The 16,969-nt window shown below is 37.7% G+C and overlaps 1 protein-coding gene across 1 annotated transcript; it reads left to right on the top strand.

Moving 5' to 3' along the window:
• The first annotated feature begins 983 nt into the window (after positions 1 to 983).
• Positions 984 to 16,254, top strand: LOC121305920 (myosin-1-like). Its single transcript, XM_041237580.1, has 21 exons — positions 984 to 1,039; positions 2,857 to 3,072; positions 3,223 to 3,366; positions 3,454 to 3,610; positions 4,567 to 4,594; positions 4,680 to 4,791; positions 4,883 to 4,975; positions 5,084 to 5,147; positions 5,240 to 5,338; positions 8,230 to 8,333; positions 8,415 to 8,553; positions 9,087 to 9,205; positions 9,293 to 9,442; positions 9,550 to 9,720; positions 9,804 to 10,113; positions 10,478 to 10,554; positions 10,678 to 10,765; positions 14,827 to 14,944; positions 15,055 to 15,178; positions 15,412 to 15,548; positions 15,978 to 16,254. Exons 2-21 carry the CDS (start codon positions 2,869 to 2,871, stop codon positions 16,237 to 16,239), a joined length of 2,700 nt encoding a protein of 899 aa, XP_041093514.1. The 5' UTR covers positions 984 to 1,039; positions 2,857 to 2,868; the 3' UTR covers positions 16,240 to 16,254.
• The last annotated feature ends 715 nt before the right edge of the window (positions 16,255 to 16,969 follow it).

Raw genomic sequence — 16,969 nt, 5'->3', positions numbered from 1 at the left:
TTTCAATGAGATTTGAATAATACGCAAATCTTGCTGAGGATAGCGCAGCCCTATATTAAAAGAAAGGAAGGTACCCTGGCCTTAGCTCCCCTTCTGACAGCAATCTCCGCCAACTGGGGGTGAGGAACAGACTCCTTGTTCAGGTCCTCCGCTTGGTGTAGATGGGCAAACAAGAGGAGAAATAGGTGCCCCCGAATCCATCACACTGTCTGCAGAACCAGAGACCCCTCCAGCCTCCGCTAGTGCCATTAGCAGGGCTTATTGTTGTAATACTGTTAAAGCTATGATCCATCATTTGCTCAGACTCATAAATGTCTATGAACATATTGCATGATATACATTACATAGCTTTTATGCCCTTATCATAGTTATAACATAGTTGATACTTAGAGCAATATTTAAATGTCACCAATATCCTTTCGTTAAAAATAAATACATTAAAAACAGTAAGTCAATAATGTGATAAGTTAACCTTTCGTACTGCTGCTGGTGAAACATACTGGAGATCAGGCCTCAGATAAGCACAGAGCCTCCTGTTGGACTAGGATGGCCAATGCAAGCAGAATTTTCAAATCATTCAATTTGCGCAATCAACTCACAGTTTCAGATGTTCTGTTTTATATCACAGCAGGATATTTTGTTAAAACCTTTTTTTTTTTTTTTACTTGAAAAGGGTATGAGCAGGGCTAACTTTCACCAAAATATCCCACTTATATAGTTTGCAATAGTGTCGACGACCTTCTTATTAGTTCTTAGCTGTCAGATAATGACCTCGAGGGTCCCGTCTGCCAGTCATGGACCTTCACGTCAGTCATTAACGCTTAAGCACAGGCCAGGCAGTCACTGCCTCATTTAAACATGGCTCTCAATGTTAAACTCAGAAACGGTTAGTAATTCTTTACCCGGACTGAATTAAACTGAATCAACGCAAGATAACAAAATAAAAAAACTTGGAAGAATAAGTTGACTTTCTTTCTTTTTTTTTACAGTGCTGTGGACATTTGAAATCACCATTCTCCTACGCTTCTTGTCAAGGAAGGTAAGGGTTATTTGTAACAGCGAGAGAAGTACCTGATGATAGGAATTGAAGAATAACACAGTTTTCCAGAAGCCCCAGTGATGGGTGAATTGATAAGAAAAAACGGGAGGATTTACTGTACCTGCCCTTTTTATGGTCCCAGGGCACGAGTACACAGTTCCACCCACAGGAATCATCTCATGACTTGACTTGGATCTGCACGTGTCAAATCATGAAATCAAATCAAGCTTTATTTATAAACAGCCTTTCATGGCGATCCATCCCAAGGTGCTTTTAACAAAAGGAAAAGAATATTCAGATTGCATTTAGTACAATAAAAACAGCAAAAGACAAAGCACTCAAACCAAATAAATAGAGATAAAACTATACATTATATATATATAAATTCTAAAGATATAAAAGCCCTATTATAAAAGTATAAAAAATGTTTTAAAATGTAACGGGAAGTAAGATTGGCAGGGACCTGTGAGCAAGCAAGAGTCTTAACCACTCTGTAAAAGAGACAAGGTCTTTTTTTATTTGTGGTATAGAGTTTTAACTTCATCTCACCTCTCGACAGGGACAGAATCCATAACTTCAGTGCATCACATAGCAATACCCATGAACACACATTGCTATCTCATTCCATTCTGCTGACAGCTGGGTCCCATGCAATTAGTTTTAGTAGCTGTCCAGCTTTTGGAAGTTCAAAGAAGAGGGAGCAGTCCAGGTTCCATACCCATGCTATATTTGGCCTCTCATTTTAATCTGCAGAGATGCCCAGGGCTAATTTTGCCAAATTGTGTTGTCATGCTGAGATCAAGTTGAGAGCACCACATCATTATTTAGATTTATAGGTCCAGTAAAAACCATTGCTGTCAATGTTAAACCAAGGTCTTTAACCAAGCTTATTGAATTAGCCACTTGGCTGCCACTGAATCTACTAGGCACGTCCTCTTTGAGTAATGCAAAAGAAAGGATTTTCTATTTTAAATGCAATTATTTCCCTTCAATGAACGTTGATCGTTTTAATTAACTTGCAGACGGACTGTTAATTGTTCAAGGAATTCACCCATGTGCTCTACTCAATTCAATTCAAATCATTCTCTCCTGTCAGTTAATTAGCATTGCACTGCTTGCTTCCGAGTGGGTGGGGAAAATGGTTTTGAGGGATTAAAATCATATGTAACATAATGCCACCATCGAGCATAGTAAATAACATTGTGTGTATTATTTGTATAATATTTATTTTGTGAATTCCTGTTCAGTCGCTGGTTTCACCTGTTCTTTTAGTTTTTTATTGGTTGAACTGGCAGCCAGTGCTGTGTCTACCAAATCAGATTTACAAATTACTACCAATCAAAATAAACAATGATTAAAGTAAGAACAATCAGGAATTTAGTTACTTCTTTAAAAAGGAAAATAAGTTCAAATAAAACACATTTTAATTCAACACAGTTAGGGATTTGCATCTATAACACTGCTGCTGTAATACTAGCTCACACTAGTGCATGCTTTGCTTTGTTTGCATGGACAAATTCAGGGAGCAAATAGCCCTGAAAGGACAGGAGATAATGACAGGACTTTCATGGAATTGTGTACACAGGTGAATCACTTTCACAATTATAGTCATTTTGTATGATAATAGATGTTGGTTGAAGAGAAACCAATTGACTTTTAGACCCTAAAGGACAAAATGATATATTGAGAGGCAGACAAGGGGTTAACTTATTACACCATGTAGCTGCAGTTCTCTGGGTTTCATATTACATTTATATATCCAGAAATAATAATGACCAACATGTTCAGCTAACTGTCTTCATTGTGTATTCCCACAGTAAACCGTCATCATGAGTACGGACGCAGAGATGGAGATATACGGGCCGGCGGCCATCTACCTCCGGAAACCCGAGAGGGAAAGAATTGAGGCTCAAAGCAAACCCTTTGATGCAAAAACTGCGTGCTACGTAGCAGATGCCAAAGAGATGTACTTGAAAGGTGTTCTCCAGAGTAAAGAAGGTGGCAAAGCCACTGTTAAAACTCTGGATGGGCAAGTAAGTCACACTAGAGTAAAAACATTTCTGTTGCTACTCTACTGCTGTGTTGTGTAAAAAGGGTAGCTTGCATTAAACCCTTCCCTTTCAAAAAATGCAGAAAAAGTCAGGTTTGTCAGATTTTTTTAAGTGTCCTTTTTTGTTTTTCAGACCATCACTGTTAAGGAGGACCAAGTCTACCCTATGAACCCTCCCAAGTATGATAAAATTGAGGACATGGCCATGATGACCCACCTCAGTGAACCAACTGTGCTGTATAACCTCAAAGAGCGTTATGCCGCATGGATGATCTACGTAAGAGAGTTCAAACTAAATAAATACAATCAAAAGACTATTTTCTTATGAATGAACTGTATTTAATATTCCATTGTACAATTTCAGACTTACTCCGGGCTGTTTTGCGTTACTGTGAATCCATACAAGTGGCTTCCAGTGTACGACCAGTCTGTAGTTGTTGCATACAGAGGCAAGAAGCGTATGGAGGCTCCACCACACATTTTCTCTGTCTCTGACAATGCCTATCAGTTCATGCTTACTGGTAAGTATTTAAAAAAATAAGCTATGTGTTCCTTCCACCTATTCTCATATCTCAGTCCTCTCCCACATATCCAACAACAGATTTCTCACCTTGATTTCTTCTTTACACAACCTGCACTACAAGTAAAGGGTTACCCTGCTAACTACGTCAAATACTGTAGGAGGAAGTCACATTTAATTTAATTTCCCATGTTTTCAAAATCTCTTTGGATTTCACGTAAAATGGGTACCCTTTTTATTATTAAGGTGAAAAAGTCTAAAGTTGAATTCAGCCTGGAGGAGGGATATTAGACTGGAGTGATTCAGCTAAGCAGCAGTCTCTCCCAAGCGTCAAATGGAAATTGTAATGTCAGATACCCTTCCACTGAGATTTTTTTTAAATAGTCCTGAAAATGTTAATAAAGTATCACATATATAATTAGAAAGAATTAGAAGAAAAAATAATACAAAATAAGTTGCTTAGAGAGTTGCTCAGAGTTTATTTGGACGTTGCCAGTTATCTGAATGAAGCAATATTACTGAATGGTTCGTGTCTCGATTTGCTTTTGTTGAAAGACGCTGAATTCCAGTCAAGCTGACAGGCTGTGATTGGCTGATTCGGAAGTTGGGGGTACATGACTGGTTGCTTTCATCAGTGCAAAGTACTGATTGGCTGGTTTTGGAGGATAATAAAACAATTGGTCCACATTTATTTCTTTGTTCGGTATTTGCTGTCCAATAGGTGTAAACTCAACTTTCACTTCTGCAAGTCAAAATGAAAAAGCCGGGACTTGAGTGGATTGATTTTAACTTTGATTGACAGTTGATGCTGTGATGTTCCAGCAGGCAGCTGCTGTCTCATAGAAGCCCACTAGAGCTGGAGGCTGATTAGCTGGTGGCACTGAATCATTTTCTAATATAAGTTAAACTGGAATAATGTAACCTAATATTTAAATTTAAAATTCATTATCTTTACAGATCATGAAAACCAGTCAATCCTGATCACGTAAGTATGGATACAATTAGAAACATTATTAAAAAATAAACCTCTCCAGAAATATCATCTTAACATGTTTTTCTCTTGCATTCAGTGGAGAATCTGGTGCAGGAAAGACTGTGAACACCAAACGTGTCATCCAGTACTTTGCGACAATCGCAGTGGCTGGTGACAAGAAGAAAGAACAGGTTCCTGGAAAAATCCAGGTTGGAAACTATTGTCATTGACATCAAATAGTACGGAACATTCAACGGGTCCCAGTTCCATTAACTAACTCTAGGATTGTGTCTTATATAGGGAACCCTGGAGGATCAGATCATTTCAGCTAACCCTCTGCTGGAGGCTTTTGGTAACGCCAAAACTGTGAGGAATGACAACTCGTCTCGCTTTGTAAGTGAAAACTCTTTTGTTTCCATTATATTACCCAATGTTTGGACTTTCTTAAACCATTAGCAGTATATTAGCATATTTATGTGATTTCATTTTATTTTCATTCAGGGTAAATTTATCAGAATTCATTTCGGAGCAACAGGAAAACTGGCTTCCGCTGATATTGAGACCTGTACGTTTATTATTTCTACTGTAGTATCTCTTTTACATCTGTGTCTTATTTTAGACATTTCAAATTCTGACTGTAATATTTATTCATCGCAGACTTACTGGAAAAATCCAGAGTAACATTTCAGTTGTCAGCTGAAAGGAGCTACCATATCTTCTATCAGATCATGACCAACCACAAGCCGGAACTTATTGGTAGGTGAAACTAAACCATTCTGTTAACTGGCTGATTGATCTGTCTGTCTTGAAATATTCTTTTATTTGTTACTGTTCTTCCTTCTTGAAGTGCTTTTCATTACCACTATGCTTGCTGCTTGATTCACTTGTTTGTATAGTAATATACAGGAGTGCTACATTTAACCATTCTATATTCTTCTTTTTATTCTTATGTTAATTACTCAAAGATTGGTTATTAACTTCTGCTGAGATATAGTTGTTGAGAGACACGGGACACATTGCTAATATATAATATATATATATATATATATATATATATATATATATATATATATATATATATATATATATATATATAAAACCATTACATAACTGATTAAAACAATTGTTTCATTGATTAAATATTAGAATTATAGAATTATACTCAACTATTTCTTGAAGCTTAGACTTTTGGTTCGCTGGTTTGGAAACTCAAGGTCATAATGTATAAGGTCACACAGAAAGAAAAACAAGTACACAGAACAAAGGGAAAGTACTTTAAAATGCTTAAACATTATCATTATTTTTTAAGAGAAGTGCCACGTTCTTTGCTCGCTTTCTTTTCCATCTCTAATGCTTCGGTGTAGCGCGTCACCTGCTGAGCTGAGCTCAGAAACAGATGGAGATCAGGAAAGTGATCTACCACACAATCCCACCTGTCTTTAATCATTTAAAAAAGCTTTTATACTCCCAGCGCTATACCCGCCTCTCAATTTCTGACTAGCTGACAGCTTGTAAGTGAAAGAGGAGTCAGTGTCGCTGCCTTCCTCATCACTCGTCACGCTGTCTTCAACCGTACTGGTCTCAGCGCTCTGACTCCCTCTCTCTCAGTGCAGCAAGATTTCTCTTTCCTTTCCTATTGGAACATTTAAATTCTACCGTGTCCTTACTAACTTCTTCTCCCTCCATCTCTGCCCCTGAAACCACCACTCCTCGCTCTCTGCTCGCAGGAGTAATCCATTCCTCCACATCCACGTGTCTCTCTGTACAGCAATCTCAACCTGCGCTCCCAGCCCTGCTAACGCCTGCCCACTACCTCCCACAGCACATGAGCTATTCTGACTGGCTGACTTCCTTGGAATCTTGCTGTCTCATGCACGACTCTCTGATCTCCTCCACCCTCTGAGACTCATCTTGCTTGCTAGTCTCCTTCAGCTCCCCAATCCTCAGCCTTATTCCCTGACTGTCCGACCCTGACCTGGCGGCTCTGCAGTACCTTCAAATCAAATCAAATCAGTTTATTTATATAGCACCCTTGTGGTAAAGTGGTTAGCAGTGCACAGGTGTAGAGGTGATGCAGTGCTTAATAATAAAAGTCCAACAACAGTTCCAAGGGTAAATAAAGAAGCTTTATTAAGACTTTTAAATAACAACACTGACTGTACACAATGATGTGTAGGTCAGCAAAAGCATGGGTACAGTGCAGTCCTGGTTTAATACTGGCTTGACAGTGACTGCTCCCTGATCTTTAGCCATAAACAATGACAAACAATAAACAGACAGACAGCACAACACTAAACACTCACAGTTTCTCTTTATTCCTCACAGTCAGTCCATAACCATAACGGAGGAACAGATCACTGGGGCTACTCCCCCTATGCCCTCTTTTGGTGCCAAGGCCAATCACGTCTCCTCCTGTCCACCCACTGCCTACCGCATTAAGGCGCTGACTTGTGGTATCGTGGCCCCGCCCCCTTCCGGCTGACCCTGGAATGAACTGCCGGGCCATCCATTATGGGGCACACTGTTCTAGTTATACAATGCTCTCTGAGGTTGGGAAGGAGTTTGTTTATTAGTGTTCATTCGCTCTCTGTCACAGCCCTTTATACAGAGGTATCTCAAAGCACTTTACATGTTTAAATTCAGGAGATTTTGGACATAATCTGTCCATGTCTGCTCAGCTCTCTGACAATGAGTCTGTTCCTCAGAAATGGTGGCATATTTGAAATAGTTATAAGCAGGAAAACAGAAAACAAAGCCCCATCCATCACTAAGTCCTATTGATCTAGTCTCTGCACCACACAGTCATCATTCATAAACACAATGACAGTCTTATTAATTTGTGATGCTGACCTGATATTTGTACATCCTACAGCTTTAGCCAGTTCAACAATGCATTTTTCAACAGAGACATGGGGATCTACTATAATCTTTATTCTGTATCTCCAAGTAAGATTTTTATAATCAGCACCCTGTCCCTGCTCTCTCATTACACCATGCTGAAACTCTCCCAGCCACGCGTGACAGACAGCATCAATTGATTAGCAGATAGATAGATAGATAGATAGATAGATAGATAGATAGATAGATAGATGTAAATTATAATAAATAATGGAACTGATAAACAATATTAGTTTTGTCAACACAATGTTTATTGGTATAGTGTAGAATAGACAATTGTATTGAACAGAGTCGTGTCACTCTTATGACTCCTTCTCACTATACCTGTATACCTCACAAAAATTCCTTTACCAAGGGCCCCTCACATTCCCGTGCATCTTGTTATCTCTGAGATTCTTCCAACCCGTAATGCAACCAAATAGAGTAAGATAGCCATAAATGGTCATATTTCTTCTCCCTTGAGTCAAGGAGAAAGACCCTCCATTCCAAGATACCCCACCCAAGCTATGTGCTCAATATCTCTCCATTGAAAGTACCATACATTCCAAATATTCTACGATCACATTTCCTTACAGTCCTGAAATCAAAAACCCAAAATACCACTCCCAGCTTCTTTGTCCAATTTGTAACAGAAAATAACATATTCTAATCAGTTCTAACACAAAAACTATAACAAAACTGTAGTATTTTGCCTGAAATCAGGATTAGTAAATATAGGGCTAAATATTAATGTTTCTTATTTCTTCCAGAAATGCTTCTCATTACCACCAACCCCTATGATTACCCTATGATCAGTCAAGGGCAGATCACCGTCGCCAGCATTGACGACAAGGAGGAGTTGGATGCCACAGATGTAAGTTATTTAGATGAATCTACATTTTATGATTTAATTACCTTTCCAAGCAACTAATGGAGTGTCGTTTTCATTATCCAGTCTGCCATAGACATTCTCGGGTTCACCACTGAACAGAAAATGGGCATCTACAAGCTAACTGGTGCGGTGATGCACTACGGTAACATGAAGTTCAAGCAGAAGCAACGTGAGGAGCAGGCTGAGCCAGACGGCACTGAAGGTAACTTTGATTTACAAGCACAGACAATGTGTGTCTTATCATATCTGTCTTAATTCCTGTTATTTTTCATATAGCAGTAAACTGACTATGCATTATAATGTCAATAATGCTGGCTTCTTATGGTCTGCTCACAATCGTTTGTTTCTGCTTTATTCATGTGCCCTTTTTGGTACGATTTAATTTGTTGTACATTTGAACTATACCATACATTTTGAGATGAAAATCGACTTAGGCTCTGATCCCCACTACACTAAAATACTAAAAAAAATATATAATGAATGTAGTCCCAGCCTTTCCATCTCTAAGCCTTTTTCATTGCTTTCAAGAGTGCCACTGCATGTCTTGAAACGAAGAAATTGAAGAACAAGTTATATTCTAAATGCCTGTCACTGATTTTACTAAGTTTCTTCTAATATTTCTAAATTAGGCACTTAATTGTTTAATAGAGACAATAAACCTGTATTACATTATGCTAGTACATCCCATACCACCCCCTAAGTACAGAAAATATAACAGCTTGTTTTTGGTTTCAGTGGCTGATAAAGTCAGCTATCTGTTGGGACTGAACTCTGCCGACTTGCTGAAAGCCTTGTGCTTCCCGAGAGTAAAAGTGGGGAATGAGTATGTGACCAAGGGGCAGACTGTCCCCCAGGTAATGTGTTTGCATCATTACTCCATTCCATTGAGTTCAACTTAATAAAACATAAGTTTAACACTGCCTCAAATTTGATCTTGTTAGGTCAATAACGCTGTTGGCGCTCTGGCTAAATCTGTCTATGAGAAACTGTTCTTGTGGATGGTTGTCCTTATCAACCAGATGCTGGATACAAAGCAGGCAAGACAATTCTACATTGGAGTCCTGGATATTGCAGGATTTGAGATCTTTGATGTAAGTTTAATTTATCACACTGCTTATATCTTATCTTTTTTTTACTACCTGTCACATGTTTTATTATTTTTATTGATAATATTTATAAATTGCATATATTTATTTAGTACAATAGCTTGGAGCAGCTGTGCATCAACTTCACCAATGAAAAACTGCAACAGTTCTTCAATCATCACATGTTTGTACTGGAACAAGAAGAGTACAAGAAAGAAGGGATTCTTTGGGAGTTCATTGACTTCGGTATGGACTTGGCTGCTTGCATTGAGCTTATTGAAAAGGTGGGTAAAAAAACAATAATTTTTGCACCATTCTTGGTCGCTTGCTAGTCTCTTTCTAAAGTGTATATTTCAATTTCCACTAGCCTATGGGAATATTCTCCATCCTTGAAGAGGAGTGCATGTTCCCCAAGGCCTCAGACACGTCTTTCAAGAACAAGCTGTACGACCAGCACCTTGGCAAGAGCAACGCCTTCCAGAAACCTAAACCAGTCAAAGGCAAACCTGAGGCCAGCTTCTCCCTGATGCACTATGCTGGCACTGTGGACTACAGCGTCAACGGCTGGCTGGAGAAGAACAAGGACCCCCTGAACGACACTGTAGTGGGGCTGTACCAGAAATCATCCATGAAACTCTTGGCCCACCTTTATGCCGCTTTTCCAGCTGGCAGTTCTGGTAAAATGCCACACCTCCATTCGCCTTGAAATCACATTATTTGTAACGAATTTCATTACAGTAGTACTTTCACTTATTATATTTTATGTGCAGTGTAGGGCTTTGAGTGGTTTTCTCTTTCTGACAGTGGCTGAATGTGACATAAAAATATTGATTTTCTTAATATCTAAACTTGTTTCAATGCATCTTAGACAAACAATATCATTACCCCTCTATTTCAGTGTTAGACACTTATTTAGATCATGCCCCCCCCCTCCCCCCGAAATAGGAACAGATACTGGTAGATTGCTAGTTTGGAGTATTAAAGATTGTTTTGGACTCATTTCTCTTTGATCAGTCTGAAGTTTATTCTTTGTATTTAAAGAGGAAGCTGCTGCTGCAAAGGGGGGTGGAAAGAAGAAGAAGGGTGGCTCCTTCCAGACAGTGTCAGCTCTTTTCAGGGTAAATGATTTTGCTTTATCTTCTGATTATGGTCAGTTTTCTGTTGCTCCCACCGTTTAAAAAAGTCAGTGCTACTTTGTAAATTAGAAACGCTAAATGTATGGTATATTTGTCGTTCTACAGGAGAACTTGAACAAATTGATGACCAACTTAAGAAGCACCCATCCACACTTTGTGCGTTGCTTAATTCCCAACGAGTCAAAGACTCCAGGTAATTATAACGGTGTGATAGCACTAGTTATAGTTAAGAGTGGTAAAAGTTTTATGAAAATCCATGCAATAGTTTTTGAGTGACACAAGCACGCAAAAAAATGTGTTTTGACAAATTTGTCAAAGGTTTTTTGGCTAAAATAACAAAAAAATGGTTGCATGTTTAAACACCATATTAGGCAGGAGGATAATACTCAATGACTAGGAGTGCCTTTTTTTGCAACAAAAAATTAAGTATTTAGCGAGTTATTTAAATTTTTCTTCGTGCATGCTCGTTTTATTTTTTTGCTAACTCATAAATTAGCTCCACCACCAAAAGTAAGTTAATGGTTATTTGTTAGTTTAATAATTCTCTGTGTGTAATAATTCTCAGGCCATGGCGGGAAGCCCATTGTAATTGTTAGGATTTTATTAATTTTTTTTGTATTATTATTTTTTTTTTTTCTTCCCAAAACTTTAAACTGCTCCTTTTCGCATGCGGTGTGACCAATCAACATGACACTTAGGAGATATCATCCCGTGTAGATTACAGTTCAGATGTAAAAAATGCGCTCCTGCATCAACTAAGATGGCGGCCTGATGCATTTCCTTTAAAAAAATCTTCTTTCTGGGAAGCGGTGAACCGATTGATCTCAAATCTTGCGTAAGTCATCAGCAACCACATCCGCTTCAAGTTTCCGAAACAGAAGTTGCCGGGATAAATTTTATTATCAAAATGGCTGCTACCAAATTAGTCAAAATGCGCCCCAAATATCTAACTGCTCCTGTTCAAAAACCGTACAGCCAACTAACTCCAAACTTGGTAGGCATCGTCCTGGTGATGATAGAATACAAATATGCCAAAATACTGTTCTTCTGTAAAACAAAATGGCCGCCAGGCCTATGTTTTCTTCTTCAATTTAAATCTGCTTCAGTTTAAAAACTGTTTAGTTGATTAGCAGGTATCAATAGAATTAACAAATAAAAATGGCATTCTGCAGTATTTGCCAACGTGTTTGGTACTGGTGCTGGTTCTGGGCTTGGAAGCTATAAAACTGCCTTGCAGTTTTAATTAATTAATTAATTAATTAATTAATTAATTATTCCGGCAAAATTTTCAAGTGTCTGTAAAATCAACATCGTTACATGAAAAATCCCGAAACTTGGTAGGGTGGTAGAGGCCTATGAAAGTTGTGTCAGAGCAAAAACGAAGGTCATATGTCACATGGTTTGGCAACCATATTGGATTTGTCATAAATATTCAAATGACTGCAACATAAAAAAACATGGCTGCTGCGAGCCAATCAAATTTGAGCTATGGTCAATTTGCACATATGACATGGCTAATATATATATATAGGTCAAATGCAAAACTAGCTTATAATTCCTTATAGAGTGCAGATAGGGCAATGGTTACTATGAAACACATATAGCAACCCATATATGCTCCTATGGTACAATATACTACAAAGATTATCAGAGGCCAATGGGCTACTATGCCACATGTGAAATAGGGTCATAGGTCACTGTTGCTTGCAGCTATATTTATTTATTTATTTTCGGCCTCCTTTTTTCAAATGGCTCTAAAATCAACACCATTGCACTAAGACTCACGAAACTTGATAGGATGGTAGGCGCCTAATCGAAGTTGTGTCAGAGCAAAAACAAAGGTCATAGGTCACATGGCTTGGCAGCCATATTGGATTTTTCAATAATTTGACAATTAAAAAAAAAAAAAACGCTTATGGTAGAGATGTGAAATTTGGTGAAAAAACACTACCCCTTGGCCTAGATGACAGTTGTTCAAGAGAAGTCGATCGGTCACATGTTTTGGTGGCCATGTTTAAATTGTCGAAATACTTGCTTATAACTCCTTACAGAGTGCAGATAGGGTCATGGATATTATGTAACACATATAAACTTCATATTAAGGGAAGTGATGTGCACGATTGAATGAAATTGATTGGTCGCATGGATGGCGGCCATATTGACATTTTACTCAAATTTTGTATGTTCCATTTCATCAACACTTTTTTCACAGGGACTCTTGAAACTCTGCAGAATAGTAGAGGCATATGGGAAGTAATGTCCACAACAGAATGAAGCTCATTGGTCATATGGATAGCATCCAATCACAATGCTTAAATTTCACAATCACACCTTGGAAGCTGTAAAGTTGCTAGCACCTCAGTTTCCTTTGCATTTCTTAGGTCACTTATGTCTTGTGGTTTTTGTGGATCCTGACTTTATCCATTACATTTTTATAACTTTTTTTTTCAGTAAGTACAATACAGTACTGTCTGTTGGTTTCACTATACTGTACTCAATTTAATTGAATTTAATTAAATGATGACCATCCGCTTCCATACAGATATCCTGATTTCTGCACTAATAAAGTGAGTGAATATCCGCTTCAACATAGATCAGATGGTTTCTGCAATAATACATTTTGATGATGTGCTGTATTAAACCGCACGGATTACTGAAACGTGAATTATTGAAACACAGATTAACGGGAGTCTACTGTATATTGTGTATTACAAACAATACAATGTGCATGAAAATGAATATTACTAAATGTTTGGGGGTTTGTTTACTTAATCACTTAATAAATTACTCACAAACAATTATGGATTTGCAGCTTTTGACTGATCATTTATGTTCAGAACCCTCCTTCCTTGTGAACTGTGATGCGCAATACATGCAGTATAGTTGTGAATACTCTAGGGTAGCTGCATTTGAACGTAGCACTTAAAAATGTTTTTCCATTTTTTTGTATGTGATTTAGCCCAGCGTTTTCTTTACATGTTGAAATCCCTAGTTAACGGAGTTCAATGTATGAGGGAGATCCTGTTGCTCATGATTGTTAGGCTATTATAGTCTTTATATTAAGCGATTAAATGGTTGAATCGATTGTATGGAAATGTGCTGTTCTCCTCCTAATGACGTTCAATCATCATACATTTTAAACATAAATGTAAATAACTGCATTTATGAATATATTCATGTTGTTATTAATAATCAAGCAGATAACTAGCCTAATATAAATGTAACTAAAGTATTCATGTTTTTAAAAAATGTAATAATTATAGCTTGTTTGATGTATGAGGAGTCTAAGTATATGTGTTTAAGGCATCTAAAATGTGCTCCTACTTGGGAATGCTTGCTGTAATAGTAGATCATTGCACTGCTCACCTGCCTGCCCCAAGTTCTGACAAAGTTATCCAGTACACACTGCTCAACTGGTACAGTAGGTGGCGCCACTTCAAACAACATGTGTAGCCACCATTCAAGAGTTCTCTGAAACAGCCTAATATATAGCCTTTATATATTTAGAAGAGTCACTGTCATAAATGGATAAGAAAGATACAATTAATTGGTTGGAAAATGCTTTTGTAACATGATTTGTCTGCTTTCAATGATCTCGTTACAACAGAACTCTTAAAGGGACATGGTGTTAATTAAAAAGGGAGGCTACTCTCTCATGAGCACCAGATATTATAGTCAGTCGTGTGCACGAGATAGTAGCCTCCCTTTTACATTTTTACACCATGTACCTTTAGTGGTTCTGTACATTACTATCAAATGTATTTTCCAGCATATCAAACATGTTTCTGTGTCCTTCATAAACAAAACCAAAATCCCCCAAAAAAGAAAGAAAAAAACTGAAACGGTTATGACAGCTGTAAATATTTCTATAATTGGAAAAGTACGCAGTAAATAAATTGCCCCACTCCAGTTAATATTCCAACTATTCTAATTAGATTTTCCAATTTACATATTTCTATGACAACATGAAAACAATCACGGTTGTTCTGGTTTTAGACCTGATCTGACCTGCCCAGTGGTGGCTACACGTGCTGTCTGAAGTGAACCCACCTTCTGTACCAGTTAAACACTGAGTCAGGTAAGGGCACAGTGGCAGCCTTACCTGACACTTGCCCGTCTTTTTCAGTATTGTCAGCTCTTACCATCAAGTAAGACTTAGTTTTTTGTGTTTAATTATAATATGATCATGTATGTTTGTGACAGGTATCATGATTTTAAAATAAGTTTGTGACACACTTATAATTGTAATTTCAGGTTTAATGGAAAACTTCTTGGTTATCCACCAGCTGAGATGCAATGGTGTGCTAGAAGGTATCAGAATTTGCAGAAAGGGATTCCCAAGCAGAATCTTGTATGGTGACTTCAAGCAAAGGTATCAACACCACTGAGTTTACCTCTCAATAATGTTTTTCCTTTCTTTTACATTTCTCTGTGCAGCTATTAAAAGTGTATAATCACATGTAGTCACTACTTTTGACACAGATACAAAGTGTTAAATGCAAGTGTTATCCCTGAGGGTCAGTTCATGGACAACAAGAAAGCATCAGAGAAGCTTTTGGCCTCAATTGATGTGAATCACGAGGAGTATAAATTTGGCCACACCAAGGTTAGTATACATAAATATGCCTTTACAATTAGAATCACCTTGAAAATGCTATTGTATATTAACAATTAATTTAAAGGCCTATGCAAACCACATTACACTTATGAAAATCAATCATTTTCAAGCTAGAGACTCTTTGTTTATTGCTCTAAGATTAAGTGAACTCCCTTCTCTTAATTGAATGTTATGCCATGCTAAGACAAAATCATATTTTACTGTGGATCTCTTGAATACAGGTGTTCTTTAAAGCTGGTCTGCTGGGTATACTTGAGGAGATGCGAGATGAAAAATTGGCCGCACTCATCACTAGAACTCAGGCTCAATGTCGTGGGTTTCTGATGAGAACGGAATTCCAAAAGATGATGGAAAGGAGGTGAATGAAGAAATACTGTAACCTCAGAAGAATTGCAGAAACATTTGAACTGCTTGATATATTTGAGTTACTGATCAAATTGTTAAACATGTAGAACAGTATTGAATCCCACACTACCTCAACCACCCCAGATCTGTGTATCTATGTAATGTGACTGTAGCAGGGTTTAACAGCTATTAATATATAGTCATGACTACACCACGCCTTGTTCTTAATAGATTAAAAAAATCAGTTTTATTAATGGTCCCCACACTAGTTTTTTTTTTTTATTTGGTAGTGGTCTTATTCACTACAGCCCAGCTTATGCAGTAGCCATATGGTGCATTTATTATTCAGACTGCATGCAGTATTTAGTCAGCATTTGCACTTCAGTAAAGAGTTATAGAAGTCGTCTAGAACTGAAGTTATTACCTTGTTCTTGTGTTATAGGGAGTCCATTTTCACCATCCAATACAACGTTCGCTCATTCATGAATGTGAAACACTGGCCATGGATGAAGCTCTACTTCAAGATCAAGCCGCTGCTGAAGAGCGCCGAATCTGAAAAGGAAATGGCCACCATGAAAGAAGAATTCGAAAAGTGCAAAGAAAGTCTGGCCAAAGCAGAAGCAAAACGAAAGGAGCTTGAGGAGAAAATGAATACTGTGATGCAGGAAAAGAATGACCTGCTGCTTCAAGTCCAGTCTGTATGAGTCTGTTTTGTACTATGGCTTTTTAGTCCACTTACATGATGTTACTTACAATATTTAATTTAGTCACAGCCCAGAGAAATTAATAATATACTAGATTAAAAAATACCTTCTCTTAGACCAAATAAGTACAATTCATGGACAGGAGTCTGTAATCATAACAAAAAGTATCAAGACTCAATAGGGCCCATCATTCATTATTGATTATTCAATTAGGTGAAGTCAAGCTATATTTGAACTTGCTTTATTACCTATTTTATATATTTTCTCTTTCTCTTAAAGTATTTCAAATTAACACAATAGTTCCATAAATATTTGCAATTTTGCCCTTCCATTAGCAAAATAGTCCACAAAATGTGCAGTTTTGAAAGAAGCGTGTTATTGTGCACAGGTAAAACATGAACCTGGTAGCTCTCAGTTTCTAAGCCTTATTGTCAGGTTGTCTGTTTGCACTTCCTGGGTCATCTCACCTCATTGTGTTTTCTGGGTTAAAGTACGTTACAGGCTGAAAGCATGTCACTCAATAGGGGCAGCAGTTATTGACAGGAAAGAAACCAGGAAGGTGTGAGAAAACATAAATAAGAAAACACAAATAAACTGATGAGACAGTGAATCCCAATCTCTTATCAAAGTTGCTCTCTGTGGATTTAAAACAGCGTCTTATGTTACAGTTGCCTGCTATTAAATGGGTGGCAATGTTTGCATCAGCATGATCCCATTATTAGTGCCATGC

Source organism: Polyodon spathula, chromosome 45 (genome assembly GCF_017654505.1).
Source record: "Polyodon spathula isolate WHYD16114869_AA chromosome 45, ASM1765450v1, whole genome shotgun sequence".
NCBI lineage: Eukaryota > Metazoa > Chordata > Actinopteri > Acipenseriformes > Polyodontidae > Polyodon > Polyodon spathula.
This window is presented reverse-complemented; position numbering and strand designations above follow the sequence as displayed.

Bases quoted from the DNA above. Each gene is read 5' to 3' on its own strand.
- LOC121305920 (XM_041237580.1), top strand. From the start codon at position 2,869: ATGAGTACGGACGCAGAGATGGAGATATACGGGCCGGCGGCCATCTAC. The intron at 8,554-9,086 runs GTAACTTTGATT...TTTTGGTTTCAG, and splicing joins TGAGCCAGACGGCACTGAAG to TGGCTGATAAAGTCAGCTAT. The intron at 9,443-9,549 runs GTAAGTTTAATT...ATATTTATTTAG, and splicing joins CAGGATTTGAGATCTTTGAT to TACAATAGCTTGGAGCAGCT.